This window comes from Diorhabda carinulata, chromosome 5 (assembly GCF_026250575.1).
Source record: "Diorhabda carinulata isolate Delta chromosome 5, icDioCari1.1, whole genome shotgun sequence".
Lineage (NCBI taxonomy): Eukaryota > Metazoa > Arthropoda > Insecta > Coleoptera > Chrysomelidae > Diorhabda > Diorhabda carinulata.
Window position 1 is genome coordinate 15,534,395 of NC_079464.1, and position 19,384 is coordinate 15,553,778.

The 19,384-nt window shown below is 31.5% G+C and overlaps 1 protein-coding gene across 5 annotated transcripts in view; it reads right to left on the reverse strand.

The window, feature by feature from the left end:
- LOC130893897 (protein TANC2) overlaps positions 1-19,384 on the reverse strand; it is a 138,219-nt gene that overhangs the window by 42,708 nt on the left and 76,127 nt on the right. For 3 of the 5 annotated variants that reach the window (XM_057800339.1, XM_057800340.1, XM_057800341.1), the window contains exon 2: positions 10,762-11,065. The exons of the other annotated variants lie outside the window; for them this stretch is intronic. In XM_057800339.1, coding sequence (XP_057656322.1) covers positions 10,762-10,810 — 49 coding nt within the window. In that variant the 5' untranslated portion in view covers positions 10,811-11,065. The remainder of the gene's footprint in view (positions 1-10,761; positions 11,066-19,384) is intronic. 5 annotated transcript variants of the gene reach the window in all.

Below are 19,384 nucleotides of genomic sequence, written 5' to 3' on the forward strand. Positions count from 1 at the left end.
GGTTATTTCGATGGTTTTAAAGCGGATTCGTCGAATTGGATTGCTCGTATTTTCTTCGGCATCATTGAATGGCTTTGAAAGTTTTAAAATATTTTTTTTTTAATAAATAAATCGGCACGGTATAGAAAGCGTTCAAGGACAGTATTATAATATAAAAAAAACAAGAAAATGTTGTTGCTAATGTTAGTGCAGGTGAGAATTTTAATTAATATCGTTCGGTACATTTGATTAATGTTAATTATATATGATTGTATTAATAATAATATTCTCTATAACGTGTGCAATCGGTGTGAAGAAATCAGTGTGATATAAATTATGCAGGTAGGCAGGATTAAAAAATTGACTATATACTTTTATGTCCGTTAATAGGAACACAATCACGAAAATTAATTTGATATGGGTTTGTAAACAAACAGAATAAATTGTTATTGAGGACGTAGCGGTAATAGTAAATCGATTTAGTCACCACGATTTTAAACTGATATACTGTGGGATAAAGAGAAAAAAATAATCAAATAATAAGTGTATCCTTAAAGCTTACGATTACATGGACTGCTACACCTCGTATTTTCTCAAACAAATCGGTATCTTTATAACCAAGAATTTGGCACCTCAGAGCGACAAAAATTTTGAAAGGGTTTCCAGGTTATATATTTTTTCAAAATATTGCGATCAAATGAAATAATTTTTCAAAACTCGGAGCAATTTCGATTTTGATCATTATTCTGACTTGTTTGAAATTTCTTCTCGATTGTTCCAAAACATTGCGAAAAATATCCTTTTTTATAAATTTTAAGAGCATTGATTTTAGTGGTGGTCTACTTTGTTCCGGAACAACTAGGGGTTAGAACGAATCTTTTAGAATTCCTTGACAAAAATCCGTTATTGGAGTTGAGAACGCATTTTCAAGATATCGTAATTTTGGCGGTTATTCTAGGTTGTTTAGGGATTTTTTATATATTATAACAATGTATGATGTTTGAAATAAAACTTCGGATTCCATTCCAGTTTTCTCAAAATGTTTCGTTCTCAGCCATATACCGTTCTTTAACAAAGTAGAATAAACCCAGAATAAACGCCGAAATTTAGGAAAAAGCTAGAAAAAGTCATATAAATAGCGATTTCTGCTAATTGCGGTGGCACTCTGTTATTATTATACAATGTATGACGTTCAAAAGAAATCTTCGGATTTTATTTCAGTTTTCTTAAAAGGTTTCGTTCTCAGCCATATAACATTCTGAAAAAAAGGAGAGCAAACCTAGAACAACTTAGATCAATCGCTAAAATCTAGTAAAAACATCTCATATATTAGCGATTATTCGAAATTTTGTGGCTGTTCAATATTAGTTAAATAATATAACCAATTTTCTCAAAAAATTTTGGAAAGCAATCTAGAAATGAGAACAAAATTGAAAAAACTCACAATTATGATCAATTGTCGATAGCTCAATAGTTAGGTGCTCAGAAATTATTTTACGTGAATTCGAAAAATCGAGAAATCGAAATAGATAATTTTATCCTTCTAAATTTCGCATCCAAAAATATTCCTGATAGAATTACAGTGGAAACGTGCTTGAACAATAGTTTTTCATCCAATGTTTTTTTGTTCTTTTTTTGTGTTCTGAATACACTGTTTACACTACAATTAAATAACACCAACTTGCTTTTTTACAAACAATTTATTTAGCAAACTGAGAATTTAATAATTTAAAGTTACAAATAGTTATACTAATCTGACTAACGTACTAGACTAATATCAAATTAAATGAACTAAGAATTTAAAGTTATAAATGGTTACATAAATCTGACTAGCGTACTAGACGGATATCAGTTGAATGAACAAAATATTAGTTTCACAGGCTTCTTTATATATTAGTTCTTATCTTATACCATAATAATTATGAAATTAGATAAATATATTTATGGTTTATTATTGTCACATTAATAATAATTAATAATACTTCAATGGGGTTGGAGTGGAATCTATAAAACTTACAGACAGACTAAACATAGTCAAAATTTATAGCAAGATAACTTAATGAGGTTAGAGTTCATAATAATAAATAAGTAATTGATGATGATGCGCCGCTGTGAAGAGGGTTGTTTTGAATAACTTAACTCTACCACTACACCAACACTCTCAATTACATTTTCTAACGCGCGTTTCGATAACGAAGGGTCACTGTTTTCTTCAACTTCCGTCTCTGAAGACGATCACTTGGTTATCGAAACGCGTGTTAGACGGTGTAATTGTGAGTTTTGATATAGAGGCAGTGTGAACAGTGTGTTCAGCATGAATATCATCAACGGTTCCACAAATTCTTACTTAATTTTTTGTGTTGTTAATTACTTTATGATCACCTAGATATCGATAATTGTTTATAATTTGTGTGTACTTTGATCAAAGACATTTTAAGTTTATTACGACTAGTTGTAATTTGTAGACCCAGCAAAATACCGGAAAATCATTTTATTTTATAATTTCTGAGTTTCTCCAAGGTTATAACGCAAAAATTGCGATCAAAAACATATCCCACCGCTCAAGACCTTATCGTGGTATTCGTAGACGATAAACTCTACACTACTAATGCTAATGCTAAGTTCAGCCGAAATGTTTCGAACATTCATCCTACGGTCGTCCAAATTGGGCTTTCTACGCGGCGAAGTTGATTTCGTGAACACCGAAGAATTTGCGAACATTCAAAACATATAAGCGTTTGTCTCGGTCATATTTGAAACACCCTCGTATACATACATTTTTCAAAGAACTGGAAACCCACGCTGAAAGATAACTTTAGTTGACACTTATTTTAGCTTCCGTTTTTAGTGATAAAAACATTCCTAATCGAAAATAGTTTTCGTCCCTAGAGACGACAATTAAAAGCTTTATATATCAAATTGTCTGTATTTTGACATTTTCCTTGTAAATAATGTCATTAATCAATTACTTATTAACTTAAAAGGAAGTATATAATTGTGGTCCCAAAATAACGAAACAGGCTTTCAGGACATATAACGAGAAACAGAAAAAAAGAACCAAATAACATGATGAATAAATAAATAAATGATTGACATCACAGTGATATAGAAAAATAACTAAAGTGGTGAAGCTAAAAAAAATTCTGCGAAGATATTGACTCTAAACCTTTATAATATCTTAGCGAAGGTTGAAATCAATGGCACTAAGAAAGCCTGATGTCGGCTTTACGGAAGGCGAGAAGGACAAAGCACGGCTCTTGCCAAAGACTTCCTTTCCCAAAAGCGGCATTAGAAAACAATTTTGAGATAAACTGCAGCAATCTAAACTCTAAACACCTTTCGACCGTTCAAGTGGTGAGAATCTTCCCAGTCCGTCTATAAAGATGACAGGAAGAAATCCTGCCATACTTGATTCGTCTCAATCGAAGCAGTCTAGAGCTGGGGTACTTAGAGAAAGACCAAATTAACCTTCACACCAAAAGTAAGAAAGAAGGACACCACACATTCCATACATTATAGATCAATCAGCTTCATATTAGAACAGAGATTCTGAATGGGAAGCCATTTCATATTTGTCAATATGTATACCAATACGTACTGTGATTTCTAGCGTGATTGTGGCAAATTTTGAAGGGCTGAATGAACGCCGGAGAATCAGTTGATGGAAAAATATAATTATTTGATTGCTTAAAATCATTTAAAGACAAAAATTTATTTAAAAATGTTGAAAATACAGTGAAATTAGTTAGTACGATTGGTGTTGAGAAAGTTATTAAAGAAGAGAAATGTGGCGGGTTTCAACGAGCATATTCAAATAGAAAATCATTTGAAAGACTTCGAAATAAAGTGCATACGTTCTTCTTTAGAGAAGTTCCGACAATAGACAAAGTTCTTGCCACGGTTCAAGATGATAAGGTTTACCTTGAAATGAAAAGATAAGAAGATAAGTTCCAGTATTTGACTCAAGCAATGATTCCGAATTCAAGAGCAGCTGATTTAGTGAACAGTTACCCACCAACAAATGATAATTATGATAAAGTTTTGATAGTTTAAAAAGTCGTTTCGGTAAATATGAATTGCTAGTTGAAGTTTATGTTCGAGAATAATGAACATTAGTAATAAAAAATGCTAACAAATTAAATGAAGAAATTTATGATGAATTGGAGGCACAATTACGTGTTCTTGAATCACTTGGGGTTACAAAAGACAAGCTGCAATGTTATATCCATTAATTGAATCATATTTACCAGAAGAGTTAATAAGAACGTGGTAAAGGCTAGCAACTACGATCAAACGTAAGGACATCGAGGAAAGGTTAACTAAGTTGACAAAATTTTTACAAGATGAAGTAGAGAACGAGAAAGATTTAAAATGGCTGTCAGTGGATTCAATTTAAATGACAATAAACATTCAAATAATGTGAGCAATGTTACATTTAATAAAAAGAAAATAAAGTCGACAAATGAACCTAGTATTCCAACAGCTACTGGATTATTGACAAAGGAAGGTAAAAATGTCAAACAGAATTTTAAAACTTATAATTGTATATTTTGTTGGGAAGAAGATCGGAGTTCAAGATGTGGAAAAGCGAAACAGATGACACTTGATGATAAATGGAACATCGTTAAAGAAAAGTATAGTTGTTTCAATTATTTGATACTAGGTCACAATACTCGTACACAAGCTTTTATAATCATCTCAAATTGTCAATGGTGCTGGAAGAAACATTCAATACTATTATGCAGAAGAATACTGAATCCAGAGAGCTCATCAAGAGAAACAACCAAAGAAGATTCGAGTAAATATAATAAAGGAGCCAATTTAGCTAATTTGTCGTTAACACCAGAAGTTTGTCTTCAAACTGTACGGGTAATATTAAAAAATGGAGATGAAAAACGCATAGTACGAGCAATAATGGATAGTGGGTCTCTACGATCATAAATTTCAAAATGAATAGCGGAAGAAATGAAGTATCAATCACATTGTAATAATCAAGTTGTCCATTTACTGTTTGGTGGAACCAAAACAAAACCACAGGACCATAAAAGTTATTTGAAGGTTATTTAATTCATCTTGAAAGCTTAAATAATCAGTATGCTTGCAATTTTATGGCGTTTGATCAAGATATAATTTGTCATGGTATTCCTAGTTATATTAATGGACCATGGATTCAATAATTATTAAGCAATAATATTATATCAAATGATGTCAGTTAAACTTCTGATCCTATTGATATTTTGATTGATCCAGATGTACTTGGAAAATTAATGAATGGAATATTGCATAACTTAGAATGTGGAATGACAGCAATTGAAAGGAATTTAGGTTGGACTTTGGTTGGCGAAAAACCTACTTCAAATTATTGTGTAAATGATGCAGCATTAAATGCAACATCTATATATGTACAAGAATAATGATATTTCAAATTTATGGAGTTTGGATGTTATAGGAATTACTGGTCCAGTAACTTGAATAGTTAAAAATATTTTCTGGACATGCCTCAAATTCCGCCATGTTTTACGGGCACTTTACAAATAAACATAGATACACACTACGTTTTCTATACAATTTAAAGTAAAAAAAAGTAAAGAAAATTGTTTATCTGTTAAAAACAGTGAAATTAAAATGAACGTATGTTTATAAATAAAAAATTAACAAGTATTTTTATTGAAATAAAAAATGTTACTAATAAAAAAGGGTGCAAAAAAACATTGTTGTTATGGAGTATTCCGTAGCGATACACGAAGTAACCTTTTTTATAAAATCAATATTTTTTAGTGAGTTTCCCAAAAGTTTCTTTGGAATACCGTCAAAAACGTATTAAAACAGTGAAAAATCATTTAAACACTTGCTCCAAGTGTAGTAAATGTGATTTGTGGGTTAAGCGTGCAAAGTATGATGTTTCTTGTTTTTCTTGTTCTACATTTCGTGTGTCATCAATATTTTTCTTGGAGTTATTTATATCGATATTATTATCATCGTTGGCTTGATTACATTGATGGTCAGCTTTATGGACCTCTTTTTTCTCGTATCCTTGATTCTAAATACAAAGTTTACTTGTACATGGTACATTTTGTTCAGCAGTTTCTTTACATTACACCAATAAAATATGCAGAAGAACAGCAACATGTGCACAACGTCCTAAATTTGATCCTTTACATTCACAAGCCCCACGCAAAATTTTACCACTGTCAGAATTCATCATAACCTGGACAGAGTAGCTAGTTTTGTGTGATATGATGCTTTAATTTGACTTTTCAAACAATAAATATTTTGAGACGTGATGGAATCAAAAATATCTGTAACATGAATTGCGTTCTTTTCCCTAAAAATTTAAAATTAATTTTAGTTGTCAGAATTTTTTTTAAATTTTTACAGAAGATTGCAGTTTTACTTGTCATTAAAATTGTGATTCTAACCTCTCAACTAATTTGGCCTTATTTCCACCTTGAGGACGTCCATGACATTTTACCATCGTCTTGATTGATGTGACAAAGGTGATTCAACTTGTTGCCCGGCCATATTCAGAAAAAGTGAAACAAAATGGAAGAAATTAGCTGAACAAGAAATTTGTGAAAGATTTCGCGAAACTGTAATTATTAATAATGATAAAAGATATTAAGTATGTCTTCTACGGAAAGAAAATCATCCTCAACTTAATCAAATAAAGAAATAGCTCAAAGAAGATTACAAATTACGACAAATAAATTGAAGAAACAAGGAGTTTATGAAGAATATGATCAAGTACTAATAAATTGGTTAGATGAAGGTATCATTGAAAGAGTTCCAGTTGATGAAGAAAGCTCTTGGGACCATTATCTTCTCATGATCTTCTTTTTCAGCCGTTAATTCTATCATAGCTTCACAAATTTTAGTATTCAATGCATCTAACCTCTAATATTTGAAAAGCGACTTGAACATCTTCAAAAATAGGTTTCTTTTGATTTATTTCTTCGTTGAACACCGAAAAAGCTTTTGAAAATGGTGATCGTGCTGCTTTTCTGCTCCTTTTTAATTTGTCTAATAGTAAGTTCGTCATTTTTTTAAAGAGTCTCACATCAATGTCAAATAATTCAATAAACTGAAACTAATTATTCAACAAAAAAACAAAAGACATTATTTTCTTAATTTTTAAACAGCGGGACCCTTAACAGATATCGTGGTTTGAAGAATATGTTGCCTGAGGAATATAATCGAAATGAGAAATAGACGAAGAAATATATTTTATATAGATCAAAAATGGAACAACGAGGGAGGGATCTGGGATCATTACGTATGCAAATAAGATCTTAGGAGTTATTTAGAACAGTCAAAGCTCAAATGAATTGAACAACAATACGAATGTTGCTACTCAAGATTTGAGATAGTCAAATAAAAGATTTAGCTACTCCGGAGAACCAGGCAATCATTTGCTTGGAAGTGCTTCGAACAACTTTTGTTGGATTTGTCTTAAAAGATCCACTATAGTCGATTGTTGATTCATGATTCGTTGCCCGTCACGATCTTAAAAATGTCTTTCTCATTCATTGAACCGTTCGATAGGAGCTTCTTTTCAGCGGTTGTCAAATTATGAGGTATCAAACGCGAATAAATCTTTTTGACAGTCAAATGTTCATGCAATATTGAATGTTTGTCAGTGAACGAATCTTCAAATATGCCTCAAATTCACGGTATGTCACATGACGTTCTTGCAATCAAGTTTTTGCACTGCATCGATGTTTTCTGGCAGCAGATTTTGGACTAATTTCACGAAATTCATCCTGAAACAAAGTGCGTCCACCATAGAATTCGGAAAATTCGGTGCTTCGTCACCAAAAATGCCGTTGGTTTTACCCACGTCGAAAAAATTATGTATGACAACAGGATCATCATTAACAATGTCAAACTTTATAATGTCAATGTCAGATTTAATACTTTCATATCAGTGTTGACATATATCAGAATTTAAGTACCAACCTTCGTACGACCAGTAGTTACAATCTGAAGAAAGCATAAGTTTTAACAAAGACAGAAGAAACAAAACTGCTTCTATGGAAAAAAAGTGGAAAATACAAATAAATTAAAAACTTTGAGGCAGAAAAACTAAGCAAGACCTAAGGATCTGTACAAATACACATTAGTAACAAGTTTCAAAAAAGCTCAAAGATAGTTGGAGTATATTGAGAGGATGTCGGAAAAAAATATGCAAAAGAAAAGAGAAAGAAATAAAACAAGTACAGGAAGGCCAAAAAAATTGGTTGGATGCAATGTTAAAACAGAGAGAAAGAACCCAATTTGAGATCGTGGCAACTCAAAAACTCTCCACTAAACTTTGAGAAACATTGTCTAGTATCTATAAATATTATTGAAATCATTTTATCACTGTTCGTTAAGATTACCGCATTTGAGTATTAATTATAGATCGAATTATATATTATAAAATTAGTCCCTCCATATTTCTTTTTGATATAAGATATTGGCGAGACAAATACACAATTTTCAAAAAGAAAATATTTCTAGTCATATAATATTTTTACAATGAAAATTTAAAAAAAAACACTTCATCATAAATATATTATGAGAGCTGATATATCCAAGAATATATTTCTGCATTATGCATTATCAATATAAAGTTTTTTAGTACGACTAGTACGTCGATAAGATATAATAATATTCGAGATTATAGACCGTTAAAAGCAGCAATAAAATCGGATATGCATAAAAAGTATGAATGTGAACGGAGCAGTATAAATATGACAATTTAATAACTTACAATGGGCAATATCTTTCAATCACGTTACAATAATTTTATAGTTACCATAAGAATTGATCTGACAATACGGATTTTAAATTTTTCTATTCTAATTGCGTTTATGATGCGATGCCATCGGGAAACAAAAATATCTGTCCTGTAAGTGAAACTTTGAGGTTAGGAACATGGAGACTTCATCTGGTGAATAAGGTGGGTGGTCAAACAATTCGAAGTACAATTCACGAGTTTTAGCTAAGGGTACCACTGAACTAAGATAAGGCGAGTTATCTTGATGTAAAAGTACTTTGTTTTGCTTCAATAGCAGTCGATTTATCAAAGTTTCTGTCTTCACTTTATCAAGAAATAATACGTTATTCTCTTATTTTGTCGTTTTACTTTTGGGCTAGTAAATAGAGCAATTTATCAGTTTTAGGCTATAAATATGAATAATAGAAAAAATTCCTTGCAACGATGTCAACCCCTTGGTGTGACACATCCTCCCTTTCCAAATCGATAAAATGTCTTTCTTGGTAGTGTTTTCTAGAGATATCTGAGATTATCGCTCTAGCGTAATGAATATAATCCAAATTGTTAAAAATAGTAAGTAAAACATATTAGCACTGATTGAAGATATAAAAATGAATGAAAACTGGAGAAATGTCGTTATTGAGTTTTGAAAGTCCAGTTACGTGAATCGTTTTCATAAATAAATTCAGATAAACTAGTATAAATCAAACGTAGAGACCGGATCTAACGGATAAGAAATGGGTAGAACAATATATTTATTTAATCATCGAACTCATCGTCACTATCTGCAACTTTTCGTTTTCACATTACATTGCTTAATAATTCTTTTGGGTGTATTGAATATATATGAATTGTATACTTTCCCCCGGATAAGATGCAATGCGAGTAAACGTCGACGGAGTTATGTTTTCAGCTACTACAAGATTGACTGAATTTTATTTAAAATCCCTGCAAGTAAGTGCATTTTTATAAAGCCTCTCAAAAAGAGTAGATATTCCCCTCCAGATTCCATTTTGATTTATGTTAATACGTGTGCTTATTCCTGAGATATCGACATTTGAAGTTATCAACCCTGTCAAGATTTTATAACCCCAAAAAGCGAATTTTTCGAAAATAATCGTATTTGAAACCAGCATTACTGGTACCGTCTAAATGCTATGGAATTTAATAATTAAGTACTGATCAACTCTTGATATTACTTGCTACAAAGATAGAGACAAGATTCCAGTGATCTCGAGCTTTATTTCACGCAATTGGAAATATTAGTGTAATGAGAGCTTAAGCTGCAATTTTGCTGCTGCTCACTTTGCCTATGAGAGATAATATTATGTCAATAGAAAGCTGAAATATTTATCTTTAAAATAATGTCAGATATATCAAAATCGGATAATTCTATCGGGAGTTATGGATTTTTATTCCCCGCGCTGGTTGAAAAAATGCAGCTTACCTCACAACATGCAGATCGTTGAATGGCTCACCTTCAACAATTTTTTTCAGGAATACGGTGCAATTTGGGGAAATTGTTGTGGGATCTTTTTTTGGGAAAATTTTGTTCCCTTTCTGAATCTAAAGTTTTTTTTTTTGATAAGACGCGTATTTTGGGGGGTCTCACCACCATAAGGGGGTGATAATATTCTTCATGTGCACGTTACGACCTACAATTTAAAAAAAGTATCGCAGGAGCAATTTAAATTGAAATTCCTAGCCCTTTTTACTGGCCTATTTACAGTGCGGAATGACGAATCAGTTTTGCACATTTTTTTCATTCGTTTTTGACGCGCTACTCACGTTACCTCATATATAGAATCAAATTTCTGTTTAAGTGGGTAGTTAAAGTAAACTCGATAATGTAAATTCATTAAAAAGGTGTTGTTATTATTTCAAATGCGCCGCAAAATGAAGAAAAATTATTGAAAATATTTATTTTTCGATTTTTTATGACCAAATATAGGTTGTACCCCACGTCCAAACAATTATAAAACTCTGTAGTACACGTGATTTTTGTTTATTTTTAATATACTCACCTAAATCAGAAAGACTAATTCCGCTACCTAGCAGTCGAGGTGTATTCATATTCTTCTAGATAATAACTTTCTGTCTCTTTTCTTACATGTTGAAGTTGTTGCTCTCTTTAGGTAAGCACCTTCAGGCCACTGAACTTATCCGCCACATACCGTCTCTGATATATGATTCTACCTACTTTATGGCACTTATAAGTAATTTCCTCTTTTCAATTTAAATAGATGATGTTTCCTTTCTTTTGTATACCTTCACTAACATAAAGACAGAAATGCCGAACTAAAGTGGGATTATTCGTTTTACCTAGAACTGTAAGCAAAAAAAGCCGAGGTCAGTTTTCGGGTGATGGTTTTGATAAATGGATCCCAGTTGAAAAAGTTCATTATATATAAATTAAACAATGTTTATATTATGGGAATTTTTGTGAATCAAATGTGCAACGTAAAGTCAATCTCTCACTTCAATGAGATTTTAAATTATCAGTAGTTTATGTGATAATTGGAAAGATATCTAATAAGTTTATGAATCAAGATTATTGAAAGGTACGTCGCATCAAAAGAATATGAAAGACGTCTTCCTGAATGACAATTACCTAATCATCTGACATTCCTTGAGCGTTTAACTACATGATATGAAACAGTTTCCTTCAGTAATTTAGAAATATCATGACAGAATACATGCGGATGTAATAGAAAAAGTATGAAGACTAACACATAATTGAGGTTATAAAAATAATCGTCTTCATAAACAATTAAGTTTAATCTACCTATTCCTACTTGAAAGACTATAAAAAGTATCAAAGGGTTCCGATTCCAAAACTGTTATACCGGGACCACATAGTGATGTGTGAATGCGTGAATGGTGTAAGCACTTTAGTGAGGGTCTTGAGAACACTGAAGATGACTAGCGCCCAGGTTGCCCTGTGACTGTTTCAATTCCGGAAACAGTGACCAAAATCAATCAAATTGCACGTGCAAATCGATGAATAAGCATCCGGATGACTGCAGAGGCTGTAAAGGACGATAAAGAAACGGTTAGAAAAAATTTTACACAAGACAAAAGTCTGTGCGAAACTGGTGCCAGAAAATCTGACTCCTGAGTAAAAGCTCTTGCGTCAACGGATCCGCTCAGATTTCCTTAAAAGGTTAGAAAAAAAATCTGCTTTGTAAGGGACCAGATTTGAGTCGATGGAAGCGGTAAAGCAAAAAACGGCAGAGCACCTAAAGGTACTCACCAAAGAAGACTTCCAGCACTGCTTTACTCAATGGAAAAAAACGTTTGGAAAGTTGTACGGGAGGGGAGAAAGATGCTGGTTTAAGCGTTCTTAGTGAAGACGATGATGTCGAGTGTAGACAAAAGTAGTGGAGATGAAGATCACTAAATTTTGGAATGGAGTACTTGCCGTCGAAGAGTGAAAGCGACAACAGAGAAAAACAGGTGCCCCAAAAAAGGGCAATATTGAATTTGAAGAAATAGGCCAGGTATTCAAGCATTTCCCCTGCGAATTATTTAATGCTACACCGATTTATTTGAAATTTTGACAGATGATAGGTGTGTGTTCAAAAAGTTTTTTCGCCAGATCAATAGTTTTTGATCAACATTAAACTTATTTGGATGTTATTTACGAAATCTGAAAGGTTGGCTGATTGGAAATGCATAATTTTAAAAAAATGAGCATTAAATAATACTTTCTTTTTGATTTAAAAAAAATTTTTTTTTCCTCAATTTTTCTCTATAACTATAAGAGTTACAAAAACAAATAAATAATCAATTTAAAGCATTTTTATGACGATTATTTGACGGAGTTATAACCAAATTAATCTGTCACTATAGTGGGAGAATTGCTTATCCACAGCCTTTTGACCCTTTATTTATAAAATGTGGTGGGGCTCAAGCCCTTCTAACATACATAGGCTTGTAGCTCTGAAAATTACCTTCAAAATGGTTTTTGTAGGATGTGATATATCCAAAATTAATGGGGTTACATAAAAAAATAAGAATTTGATATACTTGTATATATATTAGTATAAAGCAGCTAGAAAAAAATAAATCAAAACATTAACAGTCATTAAATTTTTTTTTATTTCTTATCGAAGGGGTGGTTCTTAAGAGTTGATAATGTATAGACAATTAAAAATTACTTCAAGTAGAGACAAGAAAGTTTAGGAAAAGTTTTTAAATAGTTAAAAGATTTTTTCCTATATTATTTTCATCAGAAGGGTAGTTTTTAAAGATTTTTAAGGGGTGATACTTGAAAATATATAAATTTTCGATTATTATAATATGTTAAGATATTTATACTGCATAAACGAAAAACATTTGAATTGAAAAAAAGTAGGAAAAACTATAATTTGGTATTTTTCGATAAGTGGTGGTTTTCAGGAAAATCAGAGCTGCATAAAAGAATTCGGAGGTTTGACACTATTTTGAGCTTGAATGCCTGCACTAAAAGTCCGATTATTACAGTGGATTTTAGTTATTAATTCGAGATATCTAATGAACGGAAAATGCGGGAAAATAAGAAGAAAGGTGTTGGAATGTTTTCAAGAAGATTTCCCTGTTGTATATTTTAAATGTTAAATGCTTCGTGTATTAACTAAGTAAGAAAAATGGCCCACGCGATAGATTCAAAACAATAAAATGATAATTGACAATAATTGTTTATTATAAAGTGAAGCAAATAAACAAAAAGAGAAGCATATTTTGAGAACAAACGAAATTATTCTACAAATGTAGGGAAAGCATTGGAATAATTACATCTTGATTAATAAAATGACATTTGTCTTAAAAACTAGTTTTTTGTATAGTAGACCAAGAATTACTGATTAATGAGAAATATTTCGGCATCAAATATATCGAAATTATTCGTAAAAATGAGGAAATATCAGTATTTCAACAAAAATATTCAATCCACAAAATATATGGTTGTTTTTATACAAAAATAGATACACTTAAAGTAAAACTTTTACGGCGCCTACCGACGTATTTGAATCATCGTCTTTTTGTTTTATTACACATACGATAATTATTGACATATTTCATCAGATATACCAGAGATAAAAACAATCATCGATGACATTATATGTTTGATTAGTCTCGAACAATTCCTTGAACAACTGTACAAAAGAAGATGCATTTAATCAAACAAATTTATCTCGGCTTTTAAATAATATGAAATATGATAATGTCCTGTTTTTATTCTTGTTGGTTACTCAGCAGATTCTTTAGAATGATTATATGCTTTCTTTATTTTTTCAATGTATCTGTCATGTTAGCTTATTTATGACATGTTGTCAGAGTTTTCGGTTTAATCTTCCGTAAATAAAATATGAAATATGAAAATTGTTATTATTCTTAATAGGCTTTTGTTTCTTAGAATTTAATGTATGAATATGAAATAATTTCTCATACAATTCAAAATTTATTTGAACAATAATATTTTACAAAAAATAAAAACTCGATATATCTCCCGTTACGCAAATTCACCAATTCCTGAATGTGAGAACTGATGGCTCATATGTAAAAATTCAATACCGATCTTGGAAACATTATGGAAAAGGGTGGGATCAATCTGATTGAGTTTAATGTAGCAACGACATATGCTACTATTTTTACAAAGAAGCCTGACACTGCAGGTGAGGATTTCGTCCTGTCTGGATATAAAATATCACCATTACCACAAATTCACTTGTTGGGTATTGAGATTTGTCCTAGCATAGTCACGTGGCCGATTTAACCAAAAAGCTTTATATTTCGCAATAGCTTCTAATCCTCTATAAGTTTCAGGTTCTCCAATCTTTAGAATATTGCTCGCTCATTTGGAGCTCGGCTTCCAAGCATATCCTGAAAATGCTCGACTCAATACAGAAGAGAGCAGTTCGACTTTTAGGCGATTCAGAGCAGTTTTTGCAATACCTATTCGACAAGACGTGAACGTGAAGACCCTGAACTTCAATTTATCGGGACTCATTTCTTTGGATAACTGCAAGCCTACTACAACTACAACCTATAGAAGTTCAAGATCAATAGATGCCTGTGGATTTGCACATGGCAGTAAATCCTTTTACACTGGAACTAATGGAGTGTAAAAGGACTTACATTGTTTTGCTTGCTTTTCACATAAAAAAAGTTTACGGAGATCGCTTTTTTTTAACCTAACCTCAAAAGATAAATATAACACGCTCAATGTTTTTGAATAGCAATCATAATGTGATAATTGAAGGTGAGAAGCCTCCAATCCAGGGGGATGTAATATAGCATGTCGGTAACTATATTACACGTATGTTTTACAATGATAACATCTGACTGTCTAAAATTTTTGCTGATTTGGATCTATATACAAAATATGAAATACCTTGACATTACTCAATCGAATGTCATAGCTAGAAGGTTTGTTTCGTCGCGTTTCTATTGACTATTGACTAGAATTACACGTTTTTGATTAATCGTGGCTTACAATTAACCTTCTTAGTTTTTAACGATCTTTTGGTTCAACAACCGTCGCAGTAGTTGTACAATGGACCAATTCACAATAATTTATTCAGATCTGTCTGGTTTTTCTCACAAAATGGATAAGGGAGCTCCATTCGGAGTTTTTCAGCGTTATGAGGACACACACACTCAAAAATTTATTGAAAGCAGTTATCCTCATGTGTATTTCAGTTAGACAGTAAGTAAGTTGAGTAAGTGACCTCTGGAGGTACGAAGGAGATCCCCAAGCAAATGGGCAGTCGGTACTAATTCGAATATGAACCGAAATTTCAAATAAACTATGAAAATATTAGCTACAATAAAAGCAATCGTTTCGATCGGAATTTGGTGAAGTTTGGTTTAGGAATCTAAATTTTGATACTAGAAAGAATTTAATTTGAGAGAAAAAAGGTTTTTTGGTAATTTTCAAATACGATTTTTAACTGACTGACTCCAAATATGATAATTTTAATCAAGAAGTTTTTTATCTTCTATACTAAAGATACTATTAATTGCTTAAAAGCAGTTAGTTGAATAATTAATATATAATTTGAAATAAGTGGATAAATGTTTTGGATCAAGAAAAGTGGGGTCTTGCTTATTAATATTAATCATTAAATTTATTACGACTATTAATACGAGCTCTTAAGCAAATGATAAACAAAGCGAACCATTAGAAACTAATTCGTTATTTAAAACAAGAGAAAAGTTCACTGATCTACAAATCAAAACAAATATAATGGATCTAATAAATATTCAGAAAAATATTTATGAAAAACTCAATCCACTTTCTCCTCGTTTTATAGGTTGCTTCTATTTGTTTATAAACTGAAATTTAAAAGTGTTTTTAAATGCTAACGAAATTTCAGGTAGCAAGAAAGTTGAACTTTATGTGAATCTTTTCTAAAAAATTCGACATGGTTTTTTATTGAATATATCTAAATATTTTTAGAATTGTGTTACGAATGTGAAATTTTATTTTAAAAAAAGTAGTTAAAGCTTTAAAAACTCAACCAATAAGTAATAATGATATGTTAAATATTAAATGGTAATATCAGTAGTAAATCTAACTGAACTTTAGTCAATCCTATTCTTCAAAGTATAATTTGACAGCTGTCTTACTATTAGTTTCTGAGTTATATAGTATTTTGAGTGAAGTAATTTTTGTTAGTTTGACAAAATGGATGAAAACCAACCAAAACACAAAATACTTTTGGATAACCGTGAAGATATCATTGGAACGTGTTGGACAGTGAGAGAATATTTGTTCTATTCGGAGTCGCTTTAGGTTGAGTTTACAATCAACAAAAAACAACAAAGAATATGATATACTCAGTAAAGGCTCCGTTATCTTGGAGCACGACATCATCCGATTTAAAAAAGTTGAATTGCATTAGAATGCGACATCATCGGATCATTTTGAGATGTCGCCTATTCATATTTGTATACATGTATATGAGGTCTCAATGTTTTTTCATGTATTGAGTTTCTCCAGTTTTAAGCTGTTACATTTTTAACTTCCGTATCTATCATGTATTCTCTCACCGAATTAGGAACTATGGTAGGATGCATTATCAATCAGAATACAGCTATTCGGTGGTATATTCGGCTAATTTATTTTGAAAACCACCGCAGTTGTATCCAGGTGATAATCCAGGCTAGAATCCTAAATATTCTTGGCTGCTTATTTACAATAGTAATAGTGTGCTCTGAGGTAACGCTGAGGCACATACTATTTGCGATCGAATTCAAACAAAGAGACATTTTGCGATAGAGTGCAACACTATGAAAAGAGCTAGCGCCGCTTGGTAAACCTAACCTAACTTAACATTGTTAAGATGAAAAATATTGAGTAAAGGTTGGATTTGCTGAAAACGGTTGGATTTTGCCCTAGTGTCGCATTCTATCGCACTTTTCACTTTTGATCTGACGCACTTTCTGTTTCGATGGTGTTTCATTCTATCGCAAAATGTGTTCCAGCATTTTGGAACACACAGAGAATTATCTTAAATAACGCTACATTAACGGCATCGCAAAATGATTTAGTGTCATCGCATTCTATCACAAAACGATCGCAATTAAAAATTTAAAAATCGATGTAGTCCAAAGTAACAGATTTCCAAAAAATGTTACTAAAAACCAAGCTCCGTCTAATAAAGATAAAAGGAAAACTATTTTACATGCGGGGTCATATATGATTGTCTGTTTTTAGGAGTTAAGGATATTTCGGATTCCAGCCTGGATTATCACTGCGATACCATCGTAGTGGTTTTCAAAATAAATTAATGCCGAATAGCTGTATTGTAATGGTTAATGTATCCTACTATAGTTTCTAATTTGGTGAAAGTTGTCAAGCACCTATAGTCCACAAAACAGTCAAAAGCATGCAATAATTTTTTCAAAAATTAATGTTATAAATTCAATTTCAAAAATCCACAGTTATTTTTCTTCTATTTGAAAGTTCAAATATCAATGTTTCATTTAGAACATTACATCATTTGAAATGATAAGTTTAGCAACGAAAATTTTTTGAGATACTTCAACAATTTAATATTGATATATCAGAAAAATTTAAAAGTAAGATTTAAAGATCAAACAATAAATTGACACAAATAACAAAAATACCAAAAAACTCAGTGGAATGAAAAAATATTTTATTTCAAAATACACGGGTATTGATTAGTGAGATAAAATTCAGTGTCTCCTTTGTCCTTTGAGATATCAATTTGAAATTATAAGGGTTTGTAGCTGTTAATAGTCTTCACATTATGAAATTATTTACAATCTTACTGGGTGTTCCAGAATACTATGACATGTCAAAGTTACATTTTTTTAAATAAAGTTTAATATTTTATTCTATATTTAGAATTAACTTGTCATTGCAATTACAATAGAGTTGTGATGTGTTCTACGGAGTATTTGAAAAGTTATAACTAATTTTGAATAAAAATCTTGAAAATTTCAATACCCTGTACAATGTAAGAGGAGTTCAAAAATGAATGTCTGCTGCAGCCAAAACATTCGAATAGTAATAAAAATTTTGAGCATCGAAAAGTACTACCAATATATTTCTATTTTTATCAACAATTTCCTATAACTAAAATGATTAATTCTTGGGATATTTTGAGGTTTGAGTGACATGTGAAAAAAATTGGGACCTCGTATACATTAATTCATATATAAATAGTTACGAGTCCGTAAAAAACTATAAGGAAAATGCCAGGTATTAAAATATAATAGTGCATAATGCCTTCCCAATAAATAGCCTCAAATTTACGATTTTTGAGTCTTATCGAATTTTATATAGGTTACGGTAGTAAAGGCACTCTTTTGGATTGTCTTCAGAATAGATCGATAAAACTGTTTAAAAGTTATTCCAAAAAAACCACATATAAATAAATCTTTTTCGTATTTTTTTTTAAATTTCTCAAGATTTACCGGTCTGAATCGGTCCAAATTGTATTCAAAATCTAATTTTGGCCAAGCCCTTTGGTTATAAACAAATCTGGTATGTACATAGGTCATAGGATCTATATGTCGCGGACTTTTGAGGTATGTTGCTGGGAAAATAGTTATTTTACCTACATTTTACGCATTTCCATCAGCATCGCTGGCATCTGGTAGCGAAATATATTCTTCAGAATAGGTTTGCCTGGTTCAATCTGATAAATATCAATCGCTTAGTGTCACGTATATCCACAGCATATTGGTGTAAGAGATGCCGACATTTTAAAATGTGATTGTCCTCATTTCTCGACCAAAACCATCAGTCTGTATGAATAATAGTTCATTGAACTAACCTTTTTGTCAGTTTCGGAACCTGTAAGTGGATTTATCATCTTCACATTGCCAAAGTAAGACAGGACACGCTGCAGTTGATTGCTACGTTTTCTAAATTTTCACCTACGACGACAATAGCAAATTCATCAATTAAAACGTCTCGCGTGCTTTTGTGCTGGCATTTTATCAGCTTTGATGACAATTTCGTAATTATCAGAATAATGCAACCAATTGCACAACGGTGATCGTCTTGCTGCATCGGCCATAAAATAAATTTGCAAGAATTTGTAGTCACTATTCGGCGTTGGTAAGAAGAAACCTGTTAAATGATATATTTGACTCTGAATTTTGAAAGTTGGCAGAAAAAACTTTTGTTAC